The sequence below is a fragment of the Ochotona curzoniae genome, unplaced genomic scaffold (genome assembly GCF_017591425.1).
Source record: "Ochotona curzoniae isolate NIBS_2020 unplaced genomic scaffold, NIBS_Ocur_1.0 scaffold_4505, whole genome shotgun sequence".
In the NCBI taxonomy this organism is placed as follows: Eukaryota; Metazoa; Chordata; class Mammalia; order Lagomorpha; family Ochotonidae; genus Ochotona; species Ochotona curzoniae.
The window spans coordinates 14,209,940-14,236,821 of NW_024467118.1; the positions used below are offsets into that span (position 1 = coordinate 14,209,940).

The 26,882-nt window shown below is 38.1% G+C and overlaps 1 protein-coding gene across 1 annotated transcript in view; it reads right to left on the reverse strand.

The window, feature by feature from the left end:
* DHX15 (DEAH-box helicase 15) overlaps window positions 1-26,882 on the reverse strand; it is a 48,764-nt gene that overhangs the window by 9,824 nt on the left and 12,058 nt on the right. The window contains exons 4-11 of the mRNA XM_040966333.1: window positions 18,176-18,335; window positions 16,825-17,043; window positions 11,254-11,421; window positions 6,397-6,483; window positions 5,406-5,555; window positions 4,943-5,051; window positions 4,235-4,426; window positions 1,385-1,507 (exon numbers count right to left, since the gene is read on the reverse strand). Coding sequence (XP_040822267.1) covers window positions 1,385-1,507; window positions 4,235-4,426; window positions 4,943-5,051; window positions 5,406-5,555; window positions 6,397-6,483; window positions 11,254-11,421; window positions 16,825-17,043; window positions 18,176-18,335 — 1,208 coding nt within the window. The remainder of the gene's footprint in view (window positions 1-1,384; window positions 1,508-4,234; window positions 4,427-4,942; window positions 5,052-5,405; window positions 5,556-6,396; window positions 6,484-11,253; window positions 11,422-16,824; window positions 17,044-18,175; window positions 18,336-26,882) is intronic.

The window sequence follows — 26,882 nt, forward strand, 5'->3', positions numbered from 1 at the left end:
TGATATCAAAGGAAATTTTAAGAAGAAGGGTAGAGTTTGCCCAAGGCCATCAGGAAGGTGTTTTACATCAGTTGTTACTAGGTAATGTATGTTCTGGTCACTCAGCATCAGACTTATCACTCAACAACAATAGTTCTCCCTGCGGTGAAAAAGCTTTCGTACTAGGAGCATAAACAGACTTTCCTGAGACTACAATGAATTACAAATACCTGAAGAGATGCCAAAACTTGAACATAAATAAGCTTAACTTCTAACAAGTAAAAGTAAAAAAGTTACAGAGAAAATGAGACTCACAAATATAGGATAGGATGATTAATCTCTGAATAAAGTTCATCATTAGCTTAGCCTACATATATGCAGAAACGAAACCTTTGTCCACCCTGGCATACCCACATCTATATTTTTTCATCCCCTAAGTTTTTATTCTCTCAATTTTTATCAATAAGACATTCTAAAAAAGTAGCAATGACACAGTAATTATGTTTTCTAATTTTCAAATCATTATCTAACTTTCTGTAGATCACTAAATACAATGATCTACAGCTAGAATATATCTTGTTCTGTGCCCACAACAGAACTTACGGAAAACTCTTTATTGTTGGGTACTGAGGTACTATCCTGTAATTGTGCAGCAGAAATCTTTAATCAAAACTGTACCCAAAGAACAAAATACATACATATACACACACATATAACTTCACACTATTTCTGAACGGGTATAAAGCTGATCTAGGTGTTCTTGTTGGTAATGTAAAATCTGCTTTTCATAGCAACCGTATCAGTTTAAGGTGCTACCTCCTGTTTAATATTGTTCTTCTAATAGCTCTTACAGAGTTCAGAAATACTTTTCTTTAATCCTTAGCCAATATTATAGTTAATAAAATGATACCTTTCAATAATGCTATTTCCTGGACCAAAAGGAAAGCAAATTAGTCCTAATACCCATATTTTCAGGCCACTTGCAGCCTAAGAATTATCCAGATCTAATACCAAGTTTTCGTATTTTAAACCTGTATTTTAAAGTAAAACTATTTAAAAATGATTATACAATCACATTTAAAATATGAAAACTGTATACAAATAAAACTCAGGCGTAAGCCTAGCAAAATTTGTATTTTGGTGGTAATTTTAAAGAAGCCTTTATTTTTTATCGCCCTGTTATTTTCCAAGTTTTTTATAATCAGTGCTTTCCCCTTTGATTATAAACTATGAAAAAGATTGGCAATTTCTAATTTAAATTCTAGTCAGGATTTTTTCTGAAGCACCTCTGAGATTCTAATGCAAAGTTGTCATGGATAACAAATGAAAGCGAGATGAAAAAACAACTTATATGCTGCTTGTGACATTTAGATAAAAGAGTGCCTTCAATCTAATTTATACTTACTTTGTTTAAATGCATGGTAGACATTAAGCAGTGTCAGATGATCTCCATCTATGTGGGCAAATCTCATCTTGGCCTCATCAGCAGCTTTCTTGGCTTCCGTGGGGCGAACAAAACACTGTGGGACTAAACAAGGTTGGTATGGGCCCAACACAAACGCCCATATCGATGAGTCACGCATTCACAGACAGAGGAACAAGGCCTAGCTAGGTCAGTTCACAGAGCATAGGGCAGGGCAGGATGGCCTCCAACTGCATCGTGCACAGTTTACTACCTTGATTTGGTACATCAACACCTAACCACATCTGGAAGACAAGAGGGTTTCAAAGCTACAGAGTACCTGATGATTTTAACTAAATCTAAAAAAGGCATCAAAACAGCTATTTTGAAGGCCATCAAGAGACTAGGAAGCTCAACTTATTTCAAAAACCAGTGCTGATAGCTCTACCAATAAGTAAAATCACAGCATCAACAGCTAATGCTAAATTTTTACTCATCCATCATATCCACTCAATGGCTGTCCCATAGCAGGGCTAAATAAAATTTTTCAACCCATCTACTGTCACATTTCTATTAGAATTTTTTTCTCTTAAGGCTCTGGCTGTTAACACCTGGTAGGTATCACTATTAGCACCGGTGAGCAGAACCATATGTAAACATAAAGATATAAAGAAATCTTGCATTTTATAGAGAGCAGTAGTGGTGGAAGGTTAAAAACCGCCTTTGAATTAATAAAATTCAAAAAGGCTTCGTGGGATAAAAGGCTACTATTTCAATACTGTAAAAAGTCCCAAGCTAAAAAGAATTATTTAATTCAAAGCCTAATATCAAATCAATCCAGTCTTAAAAAGCTTGACAATTAGTCTGAAACAGTCATTAATGCAAGGATGGACAAAATACACAGCTACAGGAATTGTTTCAGAGCCTTGCTAGTGATTCACATGATACTTCTTAGTTATTACAAAGTACGTACTACACTTTTTATAATACAACTTTCCTTAATTCATTTAGCCATTCCATTGTCATAAAAGCAATATGAAAACAAAAATACTTAAACAGCTTGGGACTTTCTGAACACATTTTAAAGCTCCTAAAACCTTGTCAATGAAAAAATCATAAATTATCAGTTCAGATAGAAGATAATGGGAATAATTGACAAAGAAATCAAATACAGTATCCAATTACTCTGTCATACAGTTTCCCCTTTAAAATGATGCCAAGAACAACAGAACATGATCACAGTGGATAGTAAAAGTCTTGCTTAACGTAACTGAAGCAAGGTAGTTCATCAAAGTACAGAAGCTTCTCACAGCTGTGTTACTGACAACTAGCCAGCAGAGTTGAGAGTATAAGCAAGCAGCACTCCAGAGGGCCTCTGATTTGCATGTTATATCAGGACCTCGAAACTTCAGTAAACAATTTAAAGGAAAACAATGCGTTATAAGCCCAGTAAGCTGTCTTTTTGTTTCATGACATTTTCCTCAACCCTTTTTGAACATTTTCCCACAATGGCCCGTTTAAAAACTGTGGCACCTAAATGATTCTCCTGATGTGATAAAGCGGATCACCTGTAAACTTTCTCTTCCCTAACTTCTCATACAAATAAGATGAAGATGTAGTTGAAAATTCCAACTTCACACAAAAGTAAATTTTATAAAGAACTAATATTCTAAACTCAAAGATAATTTCCTAGTATATTTCATAAGAGCACCAAGAGGAATAAAAACTGGGCAGGTAATAAGTAAATGCGTTAACAAACTGTTAACTCTTGCCCCACAGTTTCTAAACCACTCATCTTGGGAGAATCTACAAGACTAAGAAAGGCAGACAACAACCTACCACCACCTCTGCAAATGAAAACTATAATTTAATTAAAATGTTTATCGATACTGCCCTGCCCATCTGCTCTGAGTCTGATCAATCATAACTCTGTAAGAAAACATTGTAGCTAATTGTTTAAACAATTTACACCAGTAGAATGTTTTAAATCTGCACTAACCACAATGATGTACTTAGAAAATTTTCATGTATCCTTTGATTATACTGAAGACTGTGAATTGCTTATAGCAATTAAGACCAATAAACCACTTTGGAATTGGAACAAGTTAGTTCTCTTCTGTTGTACAACTAGTAGTACAGAATATTTTGATGAACAGGAAAAACTTTTTAGTTCTTACCAAGAATCATTTTTTGAAAAAGCTAATTTCTAAATTACTATTCATTTGTGGATTAAGTCAGTGCTTCTAAAGACACTTCCTTCTCTTAAATTAGCAAGTTTATCTAGATGCATTGCTTTTACTAGGTGTTTCATATCACTATACATAAAAACCACTACATCAAGACTGTATATCTTAAGTGTGAAATCATACATCACTACTTCTATTTACTTGATGCTAAATTTAAAGTCTTGTTTATCATCATCGGAATATGTCATGTATAAGTGGAAAAAAAAGACTTAAGTTAAAATTAAGCATAGCTTAAGTTTAATCACTGTCTCATTTCATAGTGCCAAGCACTAAAGCAAGCTTCATGTACTCAATAATAAACTGCCAAGACAGCACTGATGCACCTATGCCAAAGAACTCAGTTACAACCGCGTTCAACTTACTGCGATTTTTATTTGCACTTACGAGAGTCAACATTTTACTGTTTTGTGCACAATGTGGTACTTTACTTCTGGATACCCTAGTTTCATCATTAAACTATTTACAAGGCATTTAGGAAACAAAATGAGTTCCTGAAAACCAGCTATGAAATATGCTATCATACTAAATAGTAAAAAAGAAAAACAAAGGTGAAGTCCACCCAAACTTTGAAGAGCTTGGTTTTTTTTAGTTCTGTTCCCTCTATTACCTGACAACATAGCAGTAATAGATAGGACCTCATTAGAACAGTTGTAGTCACAACTTGCAATAACCATTTTAGCGAGCTGTGGATCTAGTGGAAATTCTGCCATCATGGATCCTAATTCAGTAAGATCTCCATCATCATTTAAAGCAGCCAGGTAATTCAAAAGTTCCAGGGCTCGCATCAGAGTTTCAGGAGCTAGGAGGAAAAGAATCTGTCAGACAAGTTGCCTTAAACAAGCAAAAACGTGACCAAAAAACAAATGATTATAAGCAATCTCATTTTTCTTTATTGCATGGATCAAACTCAAAATTCAAATTGTTATCAAATTCAATTACAAAGCTCTAGCAAACAATGAATCATAAAATTGCAAAATTTTCCTTAAAGTTGTCTTCTTTCTAAATATACAATTGCTAATTAATCACTGTGCTTATGAAGCTTTTTTCCCAAAGACAAACTTTAGAAGTTGATTCTTGCATTTTCCTGCCCATATGATAATTAACCTGACTTCCTTGAATAACTTTTAGAGAAAAAAGAAGGCTTATGCTGTTTAGGTGACTATCACCTTTGCTGGGTCTAACACTAACACATAATATTTACATCTTGATGATACTACAATAAATATGTAAAACATGAGCTCACTACATAGACTGAACAGGATGTAAAAAGAGGCCAGAGTAAATTTTGATTAATAAATTGGTTAAAAAAGTATACCTGGTGGATCCATAAAATCAAAATGTACCAAGTCATCAATACCCAGTTTCTTCAACTGCAACACAACTGATCCTAAATTGGAACGCAAAATCTCAGGATAAGTGTTATCCTAGGAAAGAAACAAGCAAACCAAAAAGCTTGTTATGACATTTATTAGCTTCGTTAGCATTATTTCCCCCTAAAAACAAACCAGTATCTATGTCCTGCCTCCTGAGCTGCTCACTTTAGTACAATTTCTACATCAATGTCTCTTGCAAACCAGACTAAAGAAATCAGACATCTTTCCTCAAACTATTGTTCTAAGTGTTTATGCTATCCACCTGGATCTATACACAGAGAACGGCATTATTAACTACATTATAAATCTAAGCAGTGTAAGGCTAAATGAAGTGATTCTCTTCTGATGACAAATTCACCGTAACCTTGCACACTTACTTAAAGGAAGGACAACAGTATCCCTCACCTGCATTTCTGTTTTATAGGCCTTCTCTGTGTAGAGCCTGAAGCACTTCCCAGGACGGGTTCGGCCAGCTCGCCCAGCCCTTTGCTGAGCAGAGGCTTTGCTAATCGCCGTCACTAACAGAGACTCAACTCTGATCCGAGGATTGTAGACCTATCAGAATGGAAAACAAGTTGTGAAGAGGTCCAATTTTAACCCAAGATTATGATTACACATACACCTAAAGGCACAGTGGCCACTGTAAATCAAGAGTCCATCATCCCAACCTTTCTGGTATGCTGATAGATTCAAGCGAGCAACAAAAAGCTGATCAGAGAAATGGCTAACAAATAGTTAGTCCACTAATTCACATTAACTTCATGTATACCTTGTTTTTACACCTTGCAACGCAATTCTTATATACTGGAATGGTGAAGAACTCAATGTTTGATGTTGAATGAACACGAAACCTCTCTTTAGCTTAGTCTTTAACATATCAACTGCAGGCTGACAGTTACCAGGGAAGCGTTCCATCAAAACCCTGACATGCAGACATGCAATCCTGTATCACATGGAGACATTCTGGTTCACAGCATATCACATAGACTATAGCAGTCCTGGTGAGATCCTTTGCCTGGTAATGTGACAGCCATCTTTGGTTGTGTTAAGGACGTACTATAATTTTTACAGAGAGACAAAATCCCCAAACCATGTAATAATCAGAACACCTTTCTGTTGTTAGGCAATACCACCAATCCTACAAAATGCTATGAATTTATCTCAGACATTTCAAAAACTCATCCTGACCACCATGAAAAAAATTTACTAAATATAATTTGTCTGCAATTACACATTAAACACTGTCTTCATTTCTGAAAGTCATATAAAACACAAAGGCTCCTATGGAACATACATGAAAATGAAACAAAACCGGTATTAATTTTAAGCAAATTTAAGCTATCAAATGGATGGATATCAGAAGGCCACACTTATGTATAGCTACTAATTTATATACCTTTTGTTTTGCAAATCCAGGATCTATTACAAAGACCACACCATCTATTGTCAAAGATGTCTCTGCGATGTTAGTTGACACCACTACCTGTAAACAAATACAGCTACAAGTCAGGAAAACATGACAATTTTAACACCAGGAATTTTGAATTACACACCAGGTTTGAGCTTCTATGGCCAATACTTTAAAAAAAATCTACATAGCGTTCAGTTTCAGGTAATAATCATAAATTAAAAAAAAAAAGTTCAAAACAAAATGGCAAGTGGAAAAACTCTAATTCCATTCCTGTAAGAAATGACAGCACCAAAGGGATGAAATAAAATGTTACTGCATACAAATCGTTATGAACAACAGATCTCTCATCTTCACAGCACTTACATACAAATGTAATTGCCTATGTGTAATTCCCCATGGAATTAATCCAAGGGAGGCAGGCGCACCAACAGCAGTTAAACTAGCCATACCATGAAGTCTACCTACCAAATGGATAAAACTTTCAAAGTGGGTCTTTTGATTAAATTTTTAAATTACCGAACCAGCTACCACTATGAAAGAGTGGCACTCAGATTACTAGAGGTTAAATTGTGGCAGTAATAATTTCTTCAATTTGTATTGCCTTCCTCACTAGAACTGGAGAAATAATAACTTTATTGGATAAGGACTTCAGCTAAGTCACACTGAAAATAGAAGATAATTAGGCTAACCTGGTTACATTTTCAGTCCTCAGCTCAGCAAGTGTCCAATTCAAGGCAGCTGCCTAGGAGCGTACACATTTCAGTAATATCACACCTAAGTATATGCTGACTGCACAAGATTAAGTCTTTGAAAATGTTGTAGCTTCTCCCAGGAGCCACTTCTCCTTTTCACCGAATAACAATGAACCACGTGATCGAACTATATAGTAAGAGAAAAAGACAGCTACCTGCATGAACAACTGAATAAAAACTAAATGTTTGAAATCAGAGAACCATTGAATACTAACAAAATCAGATATACAATGTTTGGGGGTTCGTGCTGTGGCACAGAGCAAAAAGCTAAAGCCTGCAACAGCAGTATGCAACATGGGTGCTGGTTTCTACTCCCCTGGGTCTACTAATTCAGCTTCCTGCTAATGTGCAGAGCACGGCCCCAGCACTCCAGCTCCTGCACTTATGTAGGAGACCTGGAACAAACTCCTGGTGCCTAGCTTTAGAGTGGTATACTCTAGCCACTGCAGGCATTTGGGGAGTGTACCAGCAGATGCAAAATATCATGCTTATCCCGCTTTCTAACTGCCTTCAAATAATTTATTTAAAAAAAGAAAAAACTCCTAAGTCACATTCAAAATATATACAAAAGACAATACATTATATTAACTGTAATACATGTAAAGAACTTCTACAGCTTATAGCTTAAAAACCAAACTTCAAAACTTGCCAAAACAGTCAAAATCATTACATGAATGCATGTACTTAATTCTCAATCTCTCCTCAGACACTTGAAATGTAACAGCATCAATAATGTTGCATAAAACTGTTCAATCAATAGGGTTACAATATCCATTTGTAAAGACAAGGCTTTTTAAGGAATGCCCCTAACAAAACCTTTATTGTACATCTTCATTTTTAAAAAAGATTTATTTTTATTGCAAAGTCAGATTTATATAAGAGAGGAGGAGAAACAGAGAAATATCTTCTGTCTGATGATTCACTCTCTAAGTGACAGCAGCAGCCAGTGCTGTACGGATTAGGAGCCAGGAGCCAGGAGCCAGGAGTTTCTTCTTGGTCTCCCAAACGGGTGCAGGGTCCCAAGGCTTTGGGCTGCCCTCTACTCTTTCCCAGGCCACACGCAGGAAGCTGGATAGAAAGTGGGACCGCCAGAATTAGAACCAGCACCCATATGGGATCCCGGCACGTTCAAGGCGAGGACCTTAGCCGCTAGGCCGTGGTGCTAGGCCCTGTAATCCTCATTTTAATACCTCAGTTCTTAAAAAAGGTACCAATTAAGTAATAGACTTGAAAAAGCACTGCACTTTACAAAAAGAATCCAAATACAAAGCTAAACAGAAATTACAACTAGATAGGATTTTTAAAAATTCCTCAAATAGTCTATTCATTCAAAAAATTAACAATTTTGTACATCGGTTCTATGGCAGTTACAATGGAACATAGCAAATAACTCAAAAATAACTATTATGCTGTATTTTCCACAATTAGATGCACACAGTGTTCCTACACGATTTTTAATCATGCCATTAGTGACGGTTACTTTTTTAAAAGGCTCCATTCTAGCAAGATATGATAGCTCTTTTGTGCCAACAGAATTGAGCCTTAGCCCTTCTAGTTTTCAAAATGTCAGCAGGATATTATAAAATTATAACATTTAAAATACAAAAAAGAGCACCTGGAAGGCTGTCCCTCATGCCCTAGTAGCAAACCTCTTTCTCCCAGAAGAGCTGGGTTCTTCTGCGCTCTAGAGCCCCCCGTCCCTGTGCATCCGACAGAGACATGGCTCCAGGCACCTCATGGTTCTATGCAAAACCCTCTTTGTCTAGTAAGCTGCCGTTCCCAGCACTGAGAATAGATGACATGTTATGCTGTATCAAAGCACTACACATTTTTAACTTCATGATTAAACATCCAAGCTCGAAGCTCTCCTCATACCTTAATATGAGGAGAAATCCTCTCCTACCTCCTTTGGGATCACCAGAAAGGTTACCAGAAGGACCGTTCCAATAGGATGAGGATGGCTCATGAAGACAAAGTGTCATTTCCCACCCTCCAGATTTAGCTGAAGCATCATGAATGGATGGCCACGCAGTGCTGTGGGCTGTAATCCAGGGGTTATAGCTTGAACCCAGAGTAGGCCTAAACCCTAGAGCCTGCTCATTCTCTGCATCAGCTGTGATCAACACTGGGGATCCAGTCACTGCCAAGTCACAATTCTCAGCAGAACAAATGTCTCAGCATCATTTTTTAGAAAGAAAAAAAAAAAAACCCAACTGCCACAAATCCAATTCTACTTCATAGGTTTTGCTACAGATTCTACAAAATGTTCTAAATTTCCAAAAAACTAATAATTAGCAAATCAAAGAGCTCAGGTGTGAAATTTTAATAAGTATAAGGACATGATCAAAATCATGCAAGAGAATGAGAACTACATGAGAAGGGTAAGTGCACATCATAGCCTGCAGAAGATGCCCAGCACCACTACAGCGGACGGAGGACAGGAGATCATTCAGCTACCCCAGCCACGTGTTGGCAGTGAAAATCTGGGCAAATGGAGCCTCTAACACGGACTATATCAGCCAGAGGATTCTAGGGACATCTCATCATGCTTGGAATTGCGAGAATGGCAGCAATTCAGAACTGCTGAACTATCAAAAACCACTTGAGCAGGACCCTCGGAGCATGTCCCACGTTGGGGACCTGGGATGGGTGGGAGGCTGGGTGGGGCTTCCCGCCCCCCCACTTACTCCAGATACCAAAAAAACCCAAAACGAACAAACAAACAAAAATAACAACAATGTGGAAACAGTGATCTTACCCACTTACCTGTAGCCCTTGACCCCATGTGTCCTAATCAACTATGTAGACTGTCAAAATAATTTACCGGAGGGGGGGTGTGTGTGGGGGTGGTGGTGGTGGTGGTGGTGGTGGTGGTGTGTGTGTGTGTGTATTTACAGCAAATTTTTAGTGTAGGTCCAAATTAACTCTATGGTAAAGAATACAACATTGGAAAATGCAGATATATAAAGCACTATGAATTCCAGACAAATCAAGCCTGCTGAAGTAAGGCATTAAATTCCTCTGTACAATTAGAAAAAAAAATTTGTATATCTCCCCCTTGATATGGAATCAAAAGTCAACAGAGTACTGAATTCCAAAATTTTATAGTGATAATATCACTTAAAACATCAAAGATCCCACTCAAAAAATTCAGAATGTAAGTATAGTAAAACGAATTTTAGCAAATTCCAGAGACAGCAATATAAATCATTTAAAATATGCCATTTTAAGAATGTGTATATACCATACTACCTATAATTCCTCAGTAACTGTCGAAAAGGACAAAAAATACAAAGTCAACATTAGCCCTAAACATAGAAAAAAAAAGCAGAGATTTCTGTTTTCACTAGCAAAGTTAAAATCAGTCAAAATATTCTTTCTGTATGAAAACTCAAGAAACATATAGGGGCTACTAAAACTACTATGCTCATACCGGATCAACATTTCCCAAATTAACCGAGACCAGAGACTAGAAATCTCACTATACATAAACATGTATAGCTGACTTCAAAGTCAAGTTGACTCCTCTGCTTTCTAAGCTTGAGAAACAATGTTATCTATTCTTCAAAAATCTAACTAGAGAACCCTTACGTCTTAAAAAATAAAAGTGAGAAGCACAACTGCTGGCACCTACATCTCTTACACTTACTGACCCCGAAATGCGTCTCAGTTTTAACCGTCTTGTTCTTGTCGCTGTGCCACACTTGCATTTCCACCCAGACTTCCAGGAAGCTCCTACCTTCAAGGAACCCACATATTTACGAAGTGAGATTAGAGATAGTCATTCAAGGTCTGGACAGTCAAAACACAACCATCACAGTGAGTACACTTGGTTAAAGCCTTAAAATTATATGCAGAAAAAAGGAAAAGCACTTGATCATCTCCCCTCTGATTAACCCTCAGTATGAACATTCCAGTTTCTGGGGACATATTATTTTTCTCTGTGCAGGCAATGGCATAGAGAAGCAGAACATATTCTTCAACTAGAGTTGGAAGAGAAGCAGAACCTGACTCACAATGTGATCCAGTTTAATAAACTCAGGTATCTCAAACAATTCTTTCACTACGAATGAAAAGTTTCTATTGTTACCTTTCTTCCAATTGCTCCATTTTGTTTTTTTGGAGGAGGAGGCTCAAAAATGCGCTGCTGCTGCTGAGGTGGAAGTGTAGAGTACAATGGAATGATCTTAATGTCACCAACCTCGGGGCCCAAATCATCCACCTCACGCTTTATTCTCTTACAGGCCTCATCAATTTCCTACAAAACACAAATTTTGAGTGTGAAAGTAAAATGCTGAGACACTTGACATTCTTCTAATAATCTTAGTTCTATGATGTTTATTTTATATATACTTATCTTTCATTTCATAACCAGCCTATTTTGAATTTATAACTCAAAATTCAATAGGATTTTCAAAAACAACCCAAGAAACTTTGATTTCTATTAGAATAAATCTGTAACTGCTGATTTGCATTATACACCCCTTTTTCCTAAAGTCAATTTCCAAATTAATTCTCAATAAATTGTACTAATAGAAATTTCTCACTCAAGAATATTTAACTATATTGATGAACTTTTCAATTCTCACAACCCAAAAGAATCGGGTATGCTAGATATTTTAAATAAGCCAATTAGGCTTTAATGTCACATATCACTAATACTATATGGAATTGTTTGCTTTATTGCGTCTAATGAGAACACACATCTCTACAATATCAACATCCATTCTTAAAAACAAGGTTAATGCAAAGAATGTTACAACACCTAAAAATTTTCCCTACCACAGAAAGCTATTTCAATGCATTTGCGCCCAAAGTGCAAGTGGAGGGAAGACAGACTAAAGGGAGAGGGCGAGGGCAGCAGCTCTGGGAGTAGATGAGCTACAGCGACCAGGTGTATTCTGTTCTAAAGCATAATTTATTCAGCACAGACTTTGGACATTCTACTAAATGTTAGTCAGTCTGATCACTGACCTAGCAAATCAGATACTATCCTCATTTACTCAAAAACAAAATGATATGAAAAGGGACAGAGACTTGGGATACTTTCAGTTAAGGTTATTCAATACTTTGTTTTATCAAACTAGAATTACTTTCAATACTATTTCAATTTGAAAAACAAACAAAAACCCTATTTTGATTCAAACCATAACTTTGTTTCTGTATCCAAAATACAAAGTTCTTAGAGATACTTTAAGAACAAATATTATTTTCAACTTTTCGAGGCATTTAATATATCTGCGTAGAAAACCATGACACAGAAAATTACTATTAAGGATTCAATAATAGTAAGATCTCAATCTCACATAAAATGAAAGTGGAATGCTGTTCATTGACATACATATCACATAGGAACAAATATTTTTTAGAACAAAAGGCTTTCAAATGCTGTATCTAGATTAGAATGCCCCCTGCTGGCACACAAGCACAAAATTATGATCCAATCAAAAGGATTTGAACATAAATACTAGAGTATAATTCCCAATACTCAAAGAATCTACAATTAACTATCACATACATGATTGGGAAATGAACAGAAGTTACTTAACATGCAGATTTCAAATACTTAAACAGAAGCATGCATTTTATCTCCTGGTTTTTTAGGATGACAATTCTAAGTTTACTTGGGACTAGAACACTCAGTGTGCTATGCATGTATGGAGGTAAAACAAAGAACAGGAGATAAAAAATGTACTCGCGTCCAAAGCTCCCACACCAGCTGTTGTTATATAAACAAAGCTAGAACTTAAAGCTCTACTAAAAAACTACCTGAAACTTACCAAACCTCCAAGAGTTCACCCTATCAGTTCAAAGTGTCACATCAACACAACACAAATAAAATAAGAAAACTTTCTAAGTGCCCATCAGCTAGTGCTACATTAGAAAAAGTTTATCATATAAATTAATATTTTAGACTTAGTACCTATGAACTCACTGCATGTTAAAAACATTTTACCAATCAAAATTGAAGGAACGTGCTGTTTAAGGAATGAAAGGTTTCAGCATCAAATTTACAAGCACTCAATTTCATGTATTTAAATAATTCATATTTCAATGACAATTGTTCTCATACTTGATTCAGTATTATAGCTTTCCTAAGAATTCCTATTAAGCAGAAACTTTCATCATAAACCCAGACTTTACACAGTAACCTAAGCAACATTCTTGAACTAAAACTCTCCACTACCTTTCACCAAGTTATTTGCCATAATTTTCCGTTTTTATTTCAAAGCAGAAAAACAGACACAGAGATCCTTTTTGGTTCAAGTCCCAAATGGTGACAAACACTGCATCACAGATGAGGTAGAAAAACCCAAGGAGCAGGGAACTCAATTTGGGTCTGCATCTGAGTGGCAGGAACCCAAGTACTCCTTGGAGCACCTTCCACTGGTGAGTTAGCACAGAGTTGAGTCAAGTAAAAGCACTGAATTCTAACCAGGCACTCTGCTTTGGAAGGCAGGCATTCCAAGTGTCAAATACCCATCTACCCCTTTCACTTACTCAGTCTAGGCTCTCCCTCACAAATGATTAACAGGTCACTGCAAATGCACCATTATTTTAAATAGCAACCAAATGGTAATATAACTGCAAAAATCAGTTTGAAAATTTGATGAGACTGCAGAGTTTCAGGGAGGGTATCCCCATTTATGAGGACAGGTTTAATCATTTCCCGTTATCTACCATTTATGAAGTTAAAATAGCAAAGCACAAAATGCAGACAATCTTTTTTTTAAAGATTTATTTATTTTTATTACAAAGTCAGATATACAGAGAGTAGGAGAGACAGAGAGGAAGATCTTCTGTCCGATGATTCACTCCGCAAGTGAGCGCAATGGCCGGTGCTGCGCTGATCCAAAGCCAGGAACCGGGAACCTCTCTCCAGGTCTCCTACAGGGGTGCAGGGTCCCAAGGCTTTGAGCCGTCCTTGACTGCTTTCCCAGGCCACAAGCAGGAAGCTAGATTGGAAGTGGAGCTGCTGGGATTAGAACCAGCGCCCATATGGGATCCTGGTGTGTTTAAGGCAAGGACTTTAACTGCTAGGCCACGCCACCAGGCCCAGAACAATCTTTCAATAAACATTCAAAATACATTTTAGCTACTCTGCAGTTATCTTCCTGTAAGTCTTCAGAATCAAGACTACATATCTCGGGCCCGGTGTGGTAGCCTAGTGGATGATGTTCTCGCCTTGAATGTGCCTGGATCCCATATGGGCGCTGGTTCTAATCCAGGGAGCTGCATTTCCCACCCAGCTCTCTGTGGAAAAGCAGTTGAGGACAGCCCAAAGCCTTGGGCCCCTGCACCCATGTGGGAATCCTAAAAGAGCTCCTGGCTCCGGTTCGGCACAGCACTGGCTGTTGCGGCCGCTTAGGGTATAAATCATCAAATGGAAGATATTTCTCTCTGTTTTTCCTCCTTTTCTATAAATATATGTGTGTGTGTGTCTGTGTATGTATGACTTTGAAATAAAAATAAATAAATCTTATTTAAAAAGACTACATATCGAAACAAAAGTACAAACCTATTAAGACAGCACTTCAGTACCATGTGAAAACAAACGGTGTACGCCTTCTTGCCCCAGCACAAGGTGTTGTTTTACTTCTGAATTAATATGCATACTTATCTGAGTCAAGAACCACTTTTACAGCCACTCATGGAGTATGCACGTTCAGGTAAGAAGCCACTGAAGCCAGGCACAGGACAAAATATCTCAACTATCTCACTGTCCAGCCTCAACAAGACAAGGACAAAAGCAAAAAGTAGGAAGTCCATACAGTTTACTTTTAATATATTTACACATATCAGCAAAACATGCTTTCACCAAAGCAAGCTCTCATTTAATCCATTGATTAAATGGATTATCTAAAAAAAGCTCCCACACTCTAGAGGAATACTATCCTGTCACTGCACTCACCTATCAATTACATCACTTATGCGTACAATCCTTTAAATATTTAAAGGAGGGTCAACATTTCACAAGGCAGTTATGCAAATAAGATGCCATGGGGCTAGTACAATGGCTCAGGGTCTAAATTTATGCTTTGCATGTGATGAGATTCCATGTGAGCACTGGTGTCCCAGCTGTTCCACTTCCCTTCCAGCTCTCTGCTTGAAGCCTGGGAAAGCAGCAAGGGCGGCACCTGTGTGGGAGACAAAGAAGCTCCTGGCTCTAGATTGGCTCAGTTCCAGCCAATCATGGAATAAACCAGGAGATGGAGGATCTTTCTGTTTCTCTGCAAATCTGCCTTTCCAAAAAAACCAAAAAGACATCATCAGGGTCACAGAATGCCCGTGCTCCTGCTAATGTGCACCTTGGAACGCAGAAAGCGATGGTTAAAGTACCTGGGTTCCTTCTACCCCAAAGCAGGAATGGAATGGGCTGGCTCAAGGAATCTACGGAGTCAATCAGTGGAAACAACAAAACAGAAAACCAAACAGGGAGGCAGCTCTGTGCTTTAGCGTGACATCGGCATCCCATTTGGGCACCAGACCCATGTGCTTGGGTACCTCACTGTCACCACCATACAAGACTCAAGATGTTCCTGGCTCCTGGCTTTAGCTGGCCCAGCTCAAATACATCTCTATTTGCTTCTCCTTCTCTCTCTCTCTCTGCAGTTTGGCCTTTCAAATAAAAGTAAAATCTTAAGAAAATAAACATATGCCATTTAAAACCAGCAAGTGGAAAAAAATAAAGCCAGACGGACATAGGAGGTGCACATGTACATCTTGTGATTCTGCAAGTGGTCTCTATAGTCTGGAAAATCCACAAAGCTCATGAGATTGAAAGAACAAAACTCATAAAAAATCCTTTATGAAACGATTTTCCACAACTGTTTTATACAAACAGCTTTCCCTGAATTCAGCCACTTTAGATTTTTAAAAAACTTTTAAATGCCCAGCTGTAAATGGGTCCAGAAATATTACACTTGGGTGACCTTATTATGTCCCAATACATGAAGTTGATACCAGCCCAGCACCTCATACAGACTGCCAGTTGGCTCTAAGTCCCAGATTCTCTGGTTCCAATTCCTCTCTCTGCTGCTGTGCCTGAGAAAGCAGTGGAAGACGTACAACATGCTTAGAAACTGCCACCCACGCTAGAGATCAGGACAAAGTTCCTGGCACTGGCTTCTGCTCGATCCAGCCTGGCACTTACAGTGACTGAGGGTGAACCAGTAGATAAATGTGACTATCTGTCACTCTATGTTTAAAAAAATTAAATACCCAAACAAAAGAAATACATTACACATGAGAATAAAATTTGGTATCTAAATATAAAGTAAATTCCAACCAGGAAATTTCACTGTTCGCTTCAGTCCTCAGTGAGCACATGCAAACAAAAAGAAACCAAGTATTCTGGTATAAGGCAGAAACAAAGTCACTCGTAAGAAAAATAACTAACTGGATGGAACAGTGTTTGATTTCATAGCAGCATTCACGCATCAGCAAAATGACATACAATGTAGGCTACACCAAACTGAGACTATAACTGCTACATCCTGCAAGTCTGAAAGTACCCCTGACACCCAAGCAAGCAATCAGCAGCAGTGTAAAAAAAAGCATTCCAAGAGTACAGGCTGACGAAAAACTTCAAACAGTAGGATTTTAAAAAGAAAGTAAGTCCAAAGTCCAAGACTGTTAATGAAGAAAACAATGACAATACCTCTTGACCAGTTAAGAAAAGTAGAAGATCTCCCTCCTCCTCCTCACACATATGAATCTGGATCACTGTTCGAATCGCTGCTTCAAGATAATCTCTCTCTGGTTCTGGAGTATAGAAGATCTCAACAGGATGTGTACGCCCCGGAATGGTTAAAAGAGGACAGTTATCGAAGTAAATCTGGAATTTTCCTGCATCTAGAGTCGCGCTCATAACTATCACCTGAAAGAAAATAGCAAATTACTTGAAATTGTCTTCAAGGGTTTTCACAGCCTTTTAAAAGAAGCCTGAACTAGAGTTCTTATTCAGTCTTAAAATTTATAAGTAAACCCAACATTCAATAAACATGTATGCTTACATTATCTCTTCACAAAACATTTTCGAAGCCAAAATTTACAAAATCTTACGTGTCCAGGAATAATATACCGGGAAGGCAATTAACGTGTAGTACTAACTGCCAATATATGTTAGAACAACTTTCCACACAGGAAAAAAAAATCAAAGAGAAAATAAAAATAACCAGTGCTACTTAAAATTCTAGGCCAAGTCAGTTTCCATTCAGCTTGCTGCTCATGCCCGTGAAATCAGTGGATGACGGCTCCAGTGCTAAGGGGCTGGTCCCCACGGGGAGGACTCCTGCACCAGTAGATGGATTTTCAGGTGCTTGCTTCATCCTTGGCCTAGGTTCAGGATTACAGCCATTTCAGTGGACCAACAGATGGATGATTAATGCATCTCCCTCACACAAATACCTTTTATAAATCTGCCTTTCAAATAATGGACATCTTTTAAAAATACATTACTAAAGAATTGGAGAAATATGCTAAACTTTAGAATAGACCCAGCAAAGTTGGCAGACAAAAACAAACACAAGGAGCAGTATTGTGGCTCAACAGGTGAAGCTGCAGCACATGGCACTGTCATTCCACAGTGGGCACTTTGCATCCAGGCTGTTTCATTTCCAGTCCAGGGCCCCGCTAACGCAGCTCAGAAGGCAGTGGAAGAGAGCCAAAGTAACTGGGTTTCCCGGCTTATTTCTGGCTATTGCAGACATCTGGGGAGTAGTTCAGCACATGAAAGATTTCTCACTATCCCTTACCTTTCAAAAAAAATTTTAAAAAAGATTTATTTTTATTGGAAAGAGGTTTTACGGAAAAGATCTTGCATCTGCTGGTTCACTCCCCAAATGACCAACAACCAGAGCTAAGCTGATCAGAAGCCAAGAGCCTCTTTCAGGTATCCCACATGAATGCAGGGTCCCAAGGCTTTGGGTTTCCCTTTTTGCCTTTGATTTAACCATAAAAACTAGTGCCCCACTTTGTGACAGAGAACTTAATGATTAAAATAATTTCACCTTTAAATCTGATCTCTGTCTTACAACTTCCTTCAGAACACCCATGAGAATATCTGTAGCCAGTGTCCTTTCATGAGCCTCATCAAGAATTATCACGCCGTAACGCTCCAGGAGGGGGTCATTCATAGCTTCACGAAGTAGCATTCCATCAGTCATATACCTACATCACAAAGAACAGTTATTTACTTTCATTTTAAAACTAAGCATGTTATAAAAATGAAAATCACCAAAAACAAATGAGCCAGTGTTCATAACTAACGAAAGATCTTTTGTAAGAGTGTGCAAACAAGTAATATTATCACATCTTGTCAAATGTTTAACACAGCGATACACTGAGAAAACCTGATGTTTGTGATTATGAATCATAATGGTTACATGAGTGACAGAAATACCAAGATAATCACTTAAACAAGCTTCTTGTAAAATTATTTCAAAAATTGGTTTTCAAACAGCAATACAAATCCCACAAACTACTCTTAACTGCTGCTACAACGTGATGGGACACAGGTGACACGTTCACTTCAGCAACACTCGGTCAGCTCTTGAGCACGTGAGCCCACCATCCCACCCCCCAGAAACAAGCCTGAAGAAGCACTGATCAAGACCCTGAGCCAAGGGGCAAGAAGCACCAACAGTACAGAAGTACCAACACATAAAAGCAAGACTCTGGGCAAAGGACATCAAGCCTATGCATGAGCCAAAAACAGAACAAAGCAAGTCTCAGGTGCGCCAGAGAGAAGGCAGCTAAGACAGAACATGGCCATCAGACCAAGAGTGGTATACACGGGTCAGTCTGCAACCCACTATGGCTGCCATCCCTAATGCAAAAACAACACTCCCTTAGTCTGGCAGTAGAACACAACACAGCATGCCTTAAGATGCTGACTGCCAACTCAGTGACTTAAAGCTGTACAAAAATATCTGAAGTCATCACTTATGATTTCACACTTTGGCTCTATGAAAAAGATTAGTCTAACCTAATCCTTCATGGACCCACTGGTATTTTTAGATAATGCCATTTGATGGAACAGTTAGTTCAGCAAAGAAGCGAATCGTTTTTATTTCATCTAAAATTAAATTTAGTAAGAGTATTGGCAAACAATCCCATCTTTACTACATTAATACTGTTTATTTGGAATCCTATCAAAAATAAAGTAGCATGTTTCTAGAGCAGATAACAGTATTAATTGCAGGGTTACTTCACATAGGAGCATGAAAGAAAAGCACTGCCAATTAAACTTTGAGTCAATAGTTAAGAAAAGTTCAGCACAGTACATGAATCAACACCACCAAGTCTAGATGCTTTGAAATTTTTTTTGATCAATGAAGAAATTTAGCAGTTTTCCCTACTTTCAGATGTATTAGTGAGAGGAGATAAATAACCTTATGTGCGCTACTATCTCAGCAGGAAGCAATAACCCACCTGTTAACTTCAACAGAACTCCTGCTGCCTTTCAAGGCAAAAAACAGGGGGTCTATAGAGTAACATTATTCTGATATATACAATTCACCATTCCATTTCTCACTCTTTCTATATACTGCTACTATTCATTTCGCCATATAACACTAGTTATTTTTTGAAAGCATTCAAAATTAGCAAATAATTTCAGTATGTGTAGACCTAACAATTAAATTATATGTATGCAGTTAGCATTTCAATTCAACTAGATCAATGAATGTGACATATTTTTAAATAAGAAAAACCTTTGAGGTTACAAATTTCGCATGAGGTCTTTCCAAATTTAGGGTAACTCCCTAATCTAACACTTCCTGCGACTACAAAAAGGAATGAGACAGAAATTCGAGAGAGTAATAGAAAGCCATGGTAACATGGAAACAGGCAGGGGTTACCACAGTTTAAGCAAAGGAGTCAGACTGTCCGCCAGCCAAGAAACAGAGACAATTATGAACGGATGTTCCAAAAGAACTTCCAGAAGGAACTCTCATCCTGTCTATCCACTGACTGTGAAATCTCTGGCCACCACAGCTGTGAGGAAAAGTTTCTTAATTGCAAACCACTAAAGAAAAGAAAAAAAGTACGTGCTGACTTGCTATACTGCTAGATGCATAAAAAACACGCACTTAACAGAAAGAAAGTACTTTAAGTCCACAAAAACCACAGCCAATTTCTCCTTCCTAAGATTTACCAAGGAGGGCCTGTCACAGTAGCCTAATGGCTAAAGTCCTCACCTTGCAACGGCAAGGATCCCACATGGGAGCTGTGGCCACTCCACTTCCCTTCCAGCTCCCTTCTTGTGATCTGGGAGAGCAGTCAAGGACGATCCAAGGCCTTGGGACCCTGTGCCCATGTGGAAATCAGGAAGCTTCTGGCTCCCAATCAGCTTAGCTCTGGCCATTGTGGCCACTTGGGAAGTGAACCAGCAGACAGAAGACCTTTCTCTCAGTAAATCTGACTTTCCAGTAAAAATAAATAAACCTTAAAAAAAGATTTACTAATAAAGTATTTACCCAGGATAAGGAATAAAGACAATAATAAGATTGTGAAGTCTAAACAATGGGTCAGAAAACAAAAGCACCAAAGAATAGCCCAACTCCCCAATTTTACTGTATTCTACCATATTATCCACAGTGTTTCCACCTGTCTGGAGACCAAGATTTACTTTAAAAAGCCATTATCATCACCCTAGGAACTGATTAGGAATACAAGATTTGCTTTTCACCCCTAATTGATTTAACCAGAAATTTCCAACGTGAGGAGAGAAATCTGTCTTCTACCAGGCTTTCTTTGTGTTTACTAAAATCTGAGGTCTGGTCCAAATTAAATTAGGAGTTTTAAGCAAAATCGAATGTGACTGTTCCATAAGTACATAAACCAAAAACCCAAGGTACACTGCATCACTTGCTGATTCCCAGTCAGCAGAAATCATTTGACATAAGCAATTCTCATTTGAAAAGCATAGTGATATGTACTTAAGTTGCAAATTTTTGAAGCATCTCATATGTTGAATTCAGAATAAAATAAATAAAAACAAACGTTTTTCTAAAATGAAAACAAAAAAATCTAAACTTTAATGGACTATACGCGCAGGTTACTATAAACTTCATGTAAAAGAAAAACAATGCAGGGTTTTTTTTGTGTGTGTGTGAAATGCAGTTAGAGAGCTTTACAGCTTTACTCCTCAAATGGCTGTGAAGACCAGGGCTCGGCCAGTTCACAGACCTCAACCAGGGTTTCCCACGTGAGCACCAAGGGCTCAAACACTCGTGCCCCCTGCGCTGCCTTTCCAAGTACAACAGCAAGGAGCTAGACTGCAACCGGTGCTCACATAGATGCCTGTAGCATGTGGGCTCCTAATCTGGCTGCTCCACAGCATCACCTTCTAGGTGTAACTTTGTAAAGTTCCAATCATTAATGTCTCAGTTCTAAGTAATAAAAAAATTCCAAAAACCTATTCATGTAGGGAATCAATTTCTTGTAACTAAATTTTAGTATCTGTGCAACAAGCAAGTAGACTGTTGAAAAAAACTTAAGTCTACGAACCAATTTCAAGAAAGTTCTAGGTTTATAAAAGATGTTAAAAAGAAATAAAGAGAAAGATATATGTACCTATATTATTTAAAACCACCCTGGGCAGGAAATAACAGAGCGCGAGGTGAACTAAATCTCAAATCCAAGCTTGTTTGTTTCGCATAAAGTCAGGAAACAAGTGACAAACTGGGCAAAACTTGAAGCTTATGCAGATGTTAAGAACAAATTCACAAAAGGCCAACCAATCATAAAATGGACAAAAAAAATGAATAGCTATCATTGTCAATCCCACAAGTAGCTCAAATTGTCAACTTTAACTTCTCTGAAATTGAGATGAATTTTAAAACGCCTTACAAATGGGTGCCAGAGACCAACACTTTCAGAAGCAAGAGAAAGTTGGAGTTGATTCCAAATACACAAATGATTAGCAAATATAGGGAAATACGCTCCATTTCACACAAAAGAAATGCAAAATCAAACCATTATGAAACTTCCACTTAAGAGATTAAAAGATACAGCCTTACAATGCTCTGTGAACAAGAGCACTAAAGATACTCATCTCCCCTACTGATAGAAGAAAAAACACTATGGAGAGCATTTTGGTAAGAATGATAATAAAATGTAAGAATCCCCTTTGTAGGAAATTCATTTCACAGATATACATGTGTGAAAAAAATATCCAGAGAAGGTTAGCAGACACTACCGACCCCAGCAACTGTTTCTAATCGCAAAATTGAGCATCCATTAGTCAGACCAGAACCCAATCATAAATGTTGTGCAGCCATAAACGAGTGAAGTAACTTGACTGTTTTGCAACAAACCCAACACAAAATACAAGTGAAAGCAGCACAGGCCGAGCCGTGTGAACACCAGCTGAAATTTGCTCTGAAAGTCCAAGCCATGTTTTGCCATTCCAATACTGTCACATTTGGTAGCCTTTCAAACTAGCAGCTTTATCCTGACTTAACCAATCATGCTGATACATCCAAACTGCTTTATAAAATTCTAAAATTTGATTTAGCAAAACCAGAAGTTCCTGGTTACTATTTCAAAGGGACTGGGACTGCTTGAAGTAATTATATTTCCTGCTTTCCAAATGTTCTAGGAAAACATGAACTATAGAAAATGAGGATGAAGAAAAGTAACACACAATGGGTTTCCCTACTGATCTCTGACCTTGGAGTTATTCACCTGCTGTAATGCTCATTCAATGGAAGCATAGCAAAACAATTCATACAACAGTTATGTTCACTGGCCCTTGGTATTTGATCCAGGATCCCTAGCAGATACAAAAATCTCAAAATAGTATTTGTAAATAAACAGCATATGCATATCCTCCCATATACTCTAACTGTAGACTACTTAGAAAACATGTAAGAAAAACTGTTAGTTTTATTTACAGAACAAGTTAAATAAATAAATAAAAGGTTGCATATGTTCAGTACTGACATTTTCTTCCCCTAATATTTGAGGGCAACAGAGTAAAACCACTGTTTTCAAATTCAGATAGGGAAAATCAAGCCTATTCATAACTATTTTTGTTTAAACCCTTTACCTGTCCAATACTTTCTCAATGGCAACATCAAGGCAAAGAATGGCAAATCAAAACCAGTTTCAATTTCCCAGAAAACAGAACTACGATGTAAATGATCTTAAATTAACAAAGGATTCAATTTTACAACATCTTCATTTTTTAACATTTAAGTATATTTTCAACATACGATATTTATGAATTAAACGATTTAACAGGATTTAACCTTAAGTATCTGCTACATTCTCAATGTTTGTGTTCCCCACTCAAAATTCATACTAGAAATCCTAACCCCTGCTGGAATCTTTGGAAGGTGACCAGGTCATAAGGAACCAAGTTTGAAAAGGGCTGCAGCTAACTCAAGAATTCTTTCCATTGTCTAAGGAACAAGCCTCTGCCATACACTGACTATGCCAGCACCATCAGCCTCTAGAAATCTAATTAAGCTCTTTGTTTAGAAGTGGAGCAGTCTACAGTAGTCCAAATGGACTCAAGCACTATACCTTCACAAAATCAAAACTCCAAAAAGATCACTTAGATAATAAAACTAGCAATGTTTAAAGACTGTAACAGTGAATCACATTTACTCAATAGACACATTAAAAAGTCATTACCTTTTTCTAGCAATTTATTCCAGCATCAATTAGCTATGTATGCCAAAGGCAAGAAAACATTACAATCCTTTAAAAAGTTCATGGAAAATGTCCATTACAAAAAACGTCATCCACGGATTTCAAGGTTCTTGCACCAAAATAAAGTTTTAAATGCTATCTACCAGGAGCTTTTTAAAGTATCCTGGTGGTTCTAATTATCCAAGTACATTTCTATCACCTTAAAATAGTTACCTCTTTTTAATGAACCTAAATACTGTAGGAAATTAGCATCACTTTTTTTAAAAAACAAAAACAATCTCCTGTGAATGTCCCCAAATTGTTAATACTACATAATTGGTGCAATTTCAACTGACCCTAACCCACATTACAGGTAAGGTTATCAAAAACAAAAAGGTTTTGTTGCCCACATTAGCACACCACCTGCCATGTGGAACCCACAAGAACCCTCAACCACTGCACTGGGATTCCAGCACAAAGACTACTTTTTTAAAACCTTAAGTCTCTGAATATAACCACAGCCAACAGAACAACAAATTACTCGGGGCCAAGATGTAGGTGAAGTTTACACTTCTGGTACTGGCCTCCCATATGGGTATCAGTCCAGGCCTGGCTGTTCCACTTCAATCCCAGTCCCTGTTCATGCACGTGGGAGAGAAATGAAAAATGGTCCAAGACCTAGTCCTGCACCCGTGTGGGAGGCCCAGAAGGTTCCTAGGTTCACAATGTGACAGCTCCACCCATTCCATCTAGCTGGGAAGTGAACTAGCAGATGCTAGCTCTCCCTCTCTCTGCCTGCCTTTCAAATAAAATGAATAAATAAGTCTTTTAAAAAAAAAAGCCTATTCCATAATAAAGTTCTATAAGCTTTGGGATTTCCCTTAGGTGTCCGCCTACCCCCATGTCATTACAATTATCTAGTTCTTCACAATCAGTCATAAGTCCATCATTCTGCTACTTAAGTATATCCTGACGCTGTAGGCATTGACAATGACAGAGTCCAGCATCCTACTGTCAAGATACATTCAGGGGCCCAGCACAGGAGCCTAGCAGTTTAAACCCTCACCTTTCACACATATCCCAGCAGCCCCACTTCCCATCCAGCTCCCTGCTGGGAAAGCAGTTAAGGATGCCTTTGGACCCTGCACACACAAGGGATACCAAGAAGAAGTTCCTGGCTCCTGGCTTCAGACTGGCTCAGCTCCGGCTGCTATGGCCACTTGGGGAGTGAACCAGCAGACAGAAGAGTTTTCTCTCAGTATTTCCTTCTCTCTGTAAATCAGACTTTCCAGTAAAAATAAATAAATCATAAACACACACACATACACACTCCAGAAAATAAAATTAGCTTTCTATGAATAGAAAAAGCCAACAGACTTGCACCAGGATCCCATATGGGTTCTGGCTTAATCCTGGTGGTCCTGCTTCCCATCCAGCTCCCTGTCTGTGGCCTGGGAAAGCAGCTGAGAACAGCCCTAAGCCTTGAGACCCTGCACCCGTGTGGGAGACCCAGAGGAGCCTCTTAGTTTCGGATTGGCTCAGCTCCAACCATTGGGGAATGAACCATCGGACGGAAAATCTTCCTCTCTATATGCCTTTCCAATAAAAATAAATAAATCTTAAAAAACAAATACTGCAGTAATTTTTCAGCTTGGGAAAAATATTAAAAGGCAATGTTATCATTTAAGACAATAATGAAATTACCAAATGACCAACTTCAAACATTAAGTCCATAGGCACAAGACTATCAGTCTATCTTCTTTCCTAATAACAACCAATGTATAAAACTCACAATAAAGCAAATCTTAGACGTGCACTGCAAAAGTGCTAGACTATAAGCTAGCAATCTTCCTTACTCAGAAAGAGTTAAAATACCCTCCGGAGACTGGCTTTTACTTGCTCATGGGCGAACCCTTCCAACCCCATACCTTACATTCCAAGACTAACAGGAAAGCAATATTGCAAAGGGAATAGGCAAATACATTGCACATAAAAATGGAAGTGATTGCCGCTTTATAAACTAGTCTATACACCGCGACTAGACAGCTACTTAGGACTGGCTGGACAGTATGCACTTACACTAAAAATCCAATACTCAAAACACAGCACACTACCAAAGCTGTAATTTCTGCACTGCTCGAATGTTGAAGAAACTGCCTATATCCTTAGTCCACACAAGACCATCTTAAAAAAACAAGCTAGGATAAAGTGTTCTCAAACTACAGGTAAATTCCAAGTAGCTAAATCGGAATCTTCAGTAGTTAGTTCTCTTTAATATCCTTCTACCATGGAAATTAAAATTCCCCTAACCACACAACAGATGTCTGTGTTTCTGTCCTATGTCAAAAACCAGTGAGTGCAGTGGGGCTATCTGATGTGTTCACTCTTCCAGTTAAACACATCTGAGGAGTGAAACAGCAGAAAGACCTGTCTCCTTCTCTAAATCTGGCTTTCTAATAAAAATAAACACACACAAATAAAGTCCGGTTAAAAGCACTGGGGAGCGCTCAACAATTCCAGTTATTTTCCCAATGAGCAATCCAGCTGATCTGCACAACTGTTTTGAGCTCGTCCTTTCTACATTCCCTACTACCACTAGTAATACACATTCCCAGAATTGTAACTTTCTTGTGCTCATAAGCTGAAGATAAGTCAATTGAGCCATTATGTCGGTCCTGACAAATCATTTCCTAAGTTTACTTAAATTCCAATTCTATTTAGCTGAAGCTTGCTAAACACAAACTTTAACACAGCAAATGAAAGTCAAAATGGCATTCCTCTTAAAGACAAGCAAAACTTGTCCTTTATTTTCAAGTTGATAGCATCAGCATTTTAAAATAGCCTAAAAAATGAAACGCATCAGCAGGCATTCGGCCTGGTATTCCAGATGCTCCAGGCCCACAGAAGACTGCCTGCACTCCCTTATCAGCTCTGCTTCTGGTTCTCCAGCACCCTGCTCATGCCAGTCCTGGGGGGCCAACAGTGATGGCACACCAGCTCCTGGCCCTGCCACTACTATCACGGACTGAGGCACTGGGTAGGAGCACTTCACTGTCTCCTGCCTCTCAAAAAATG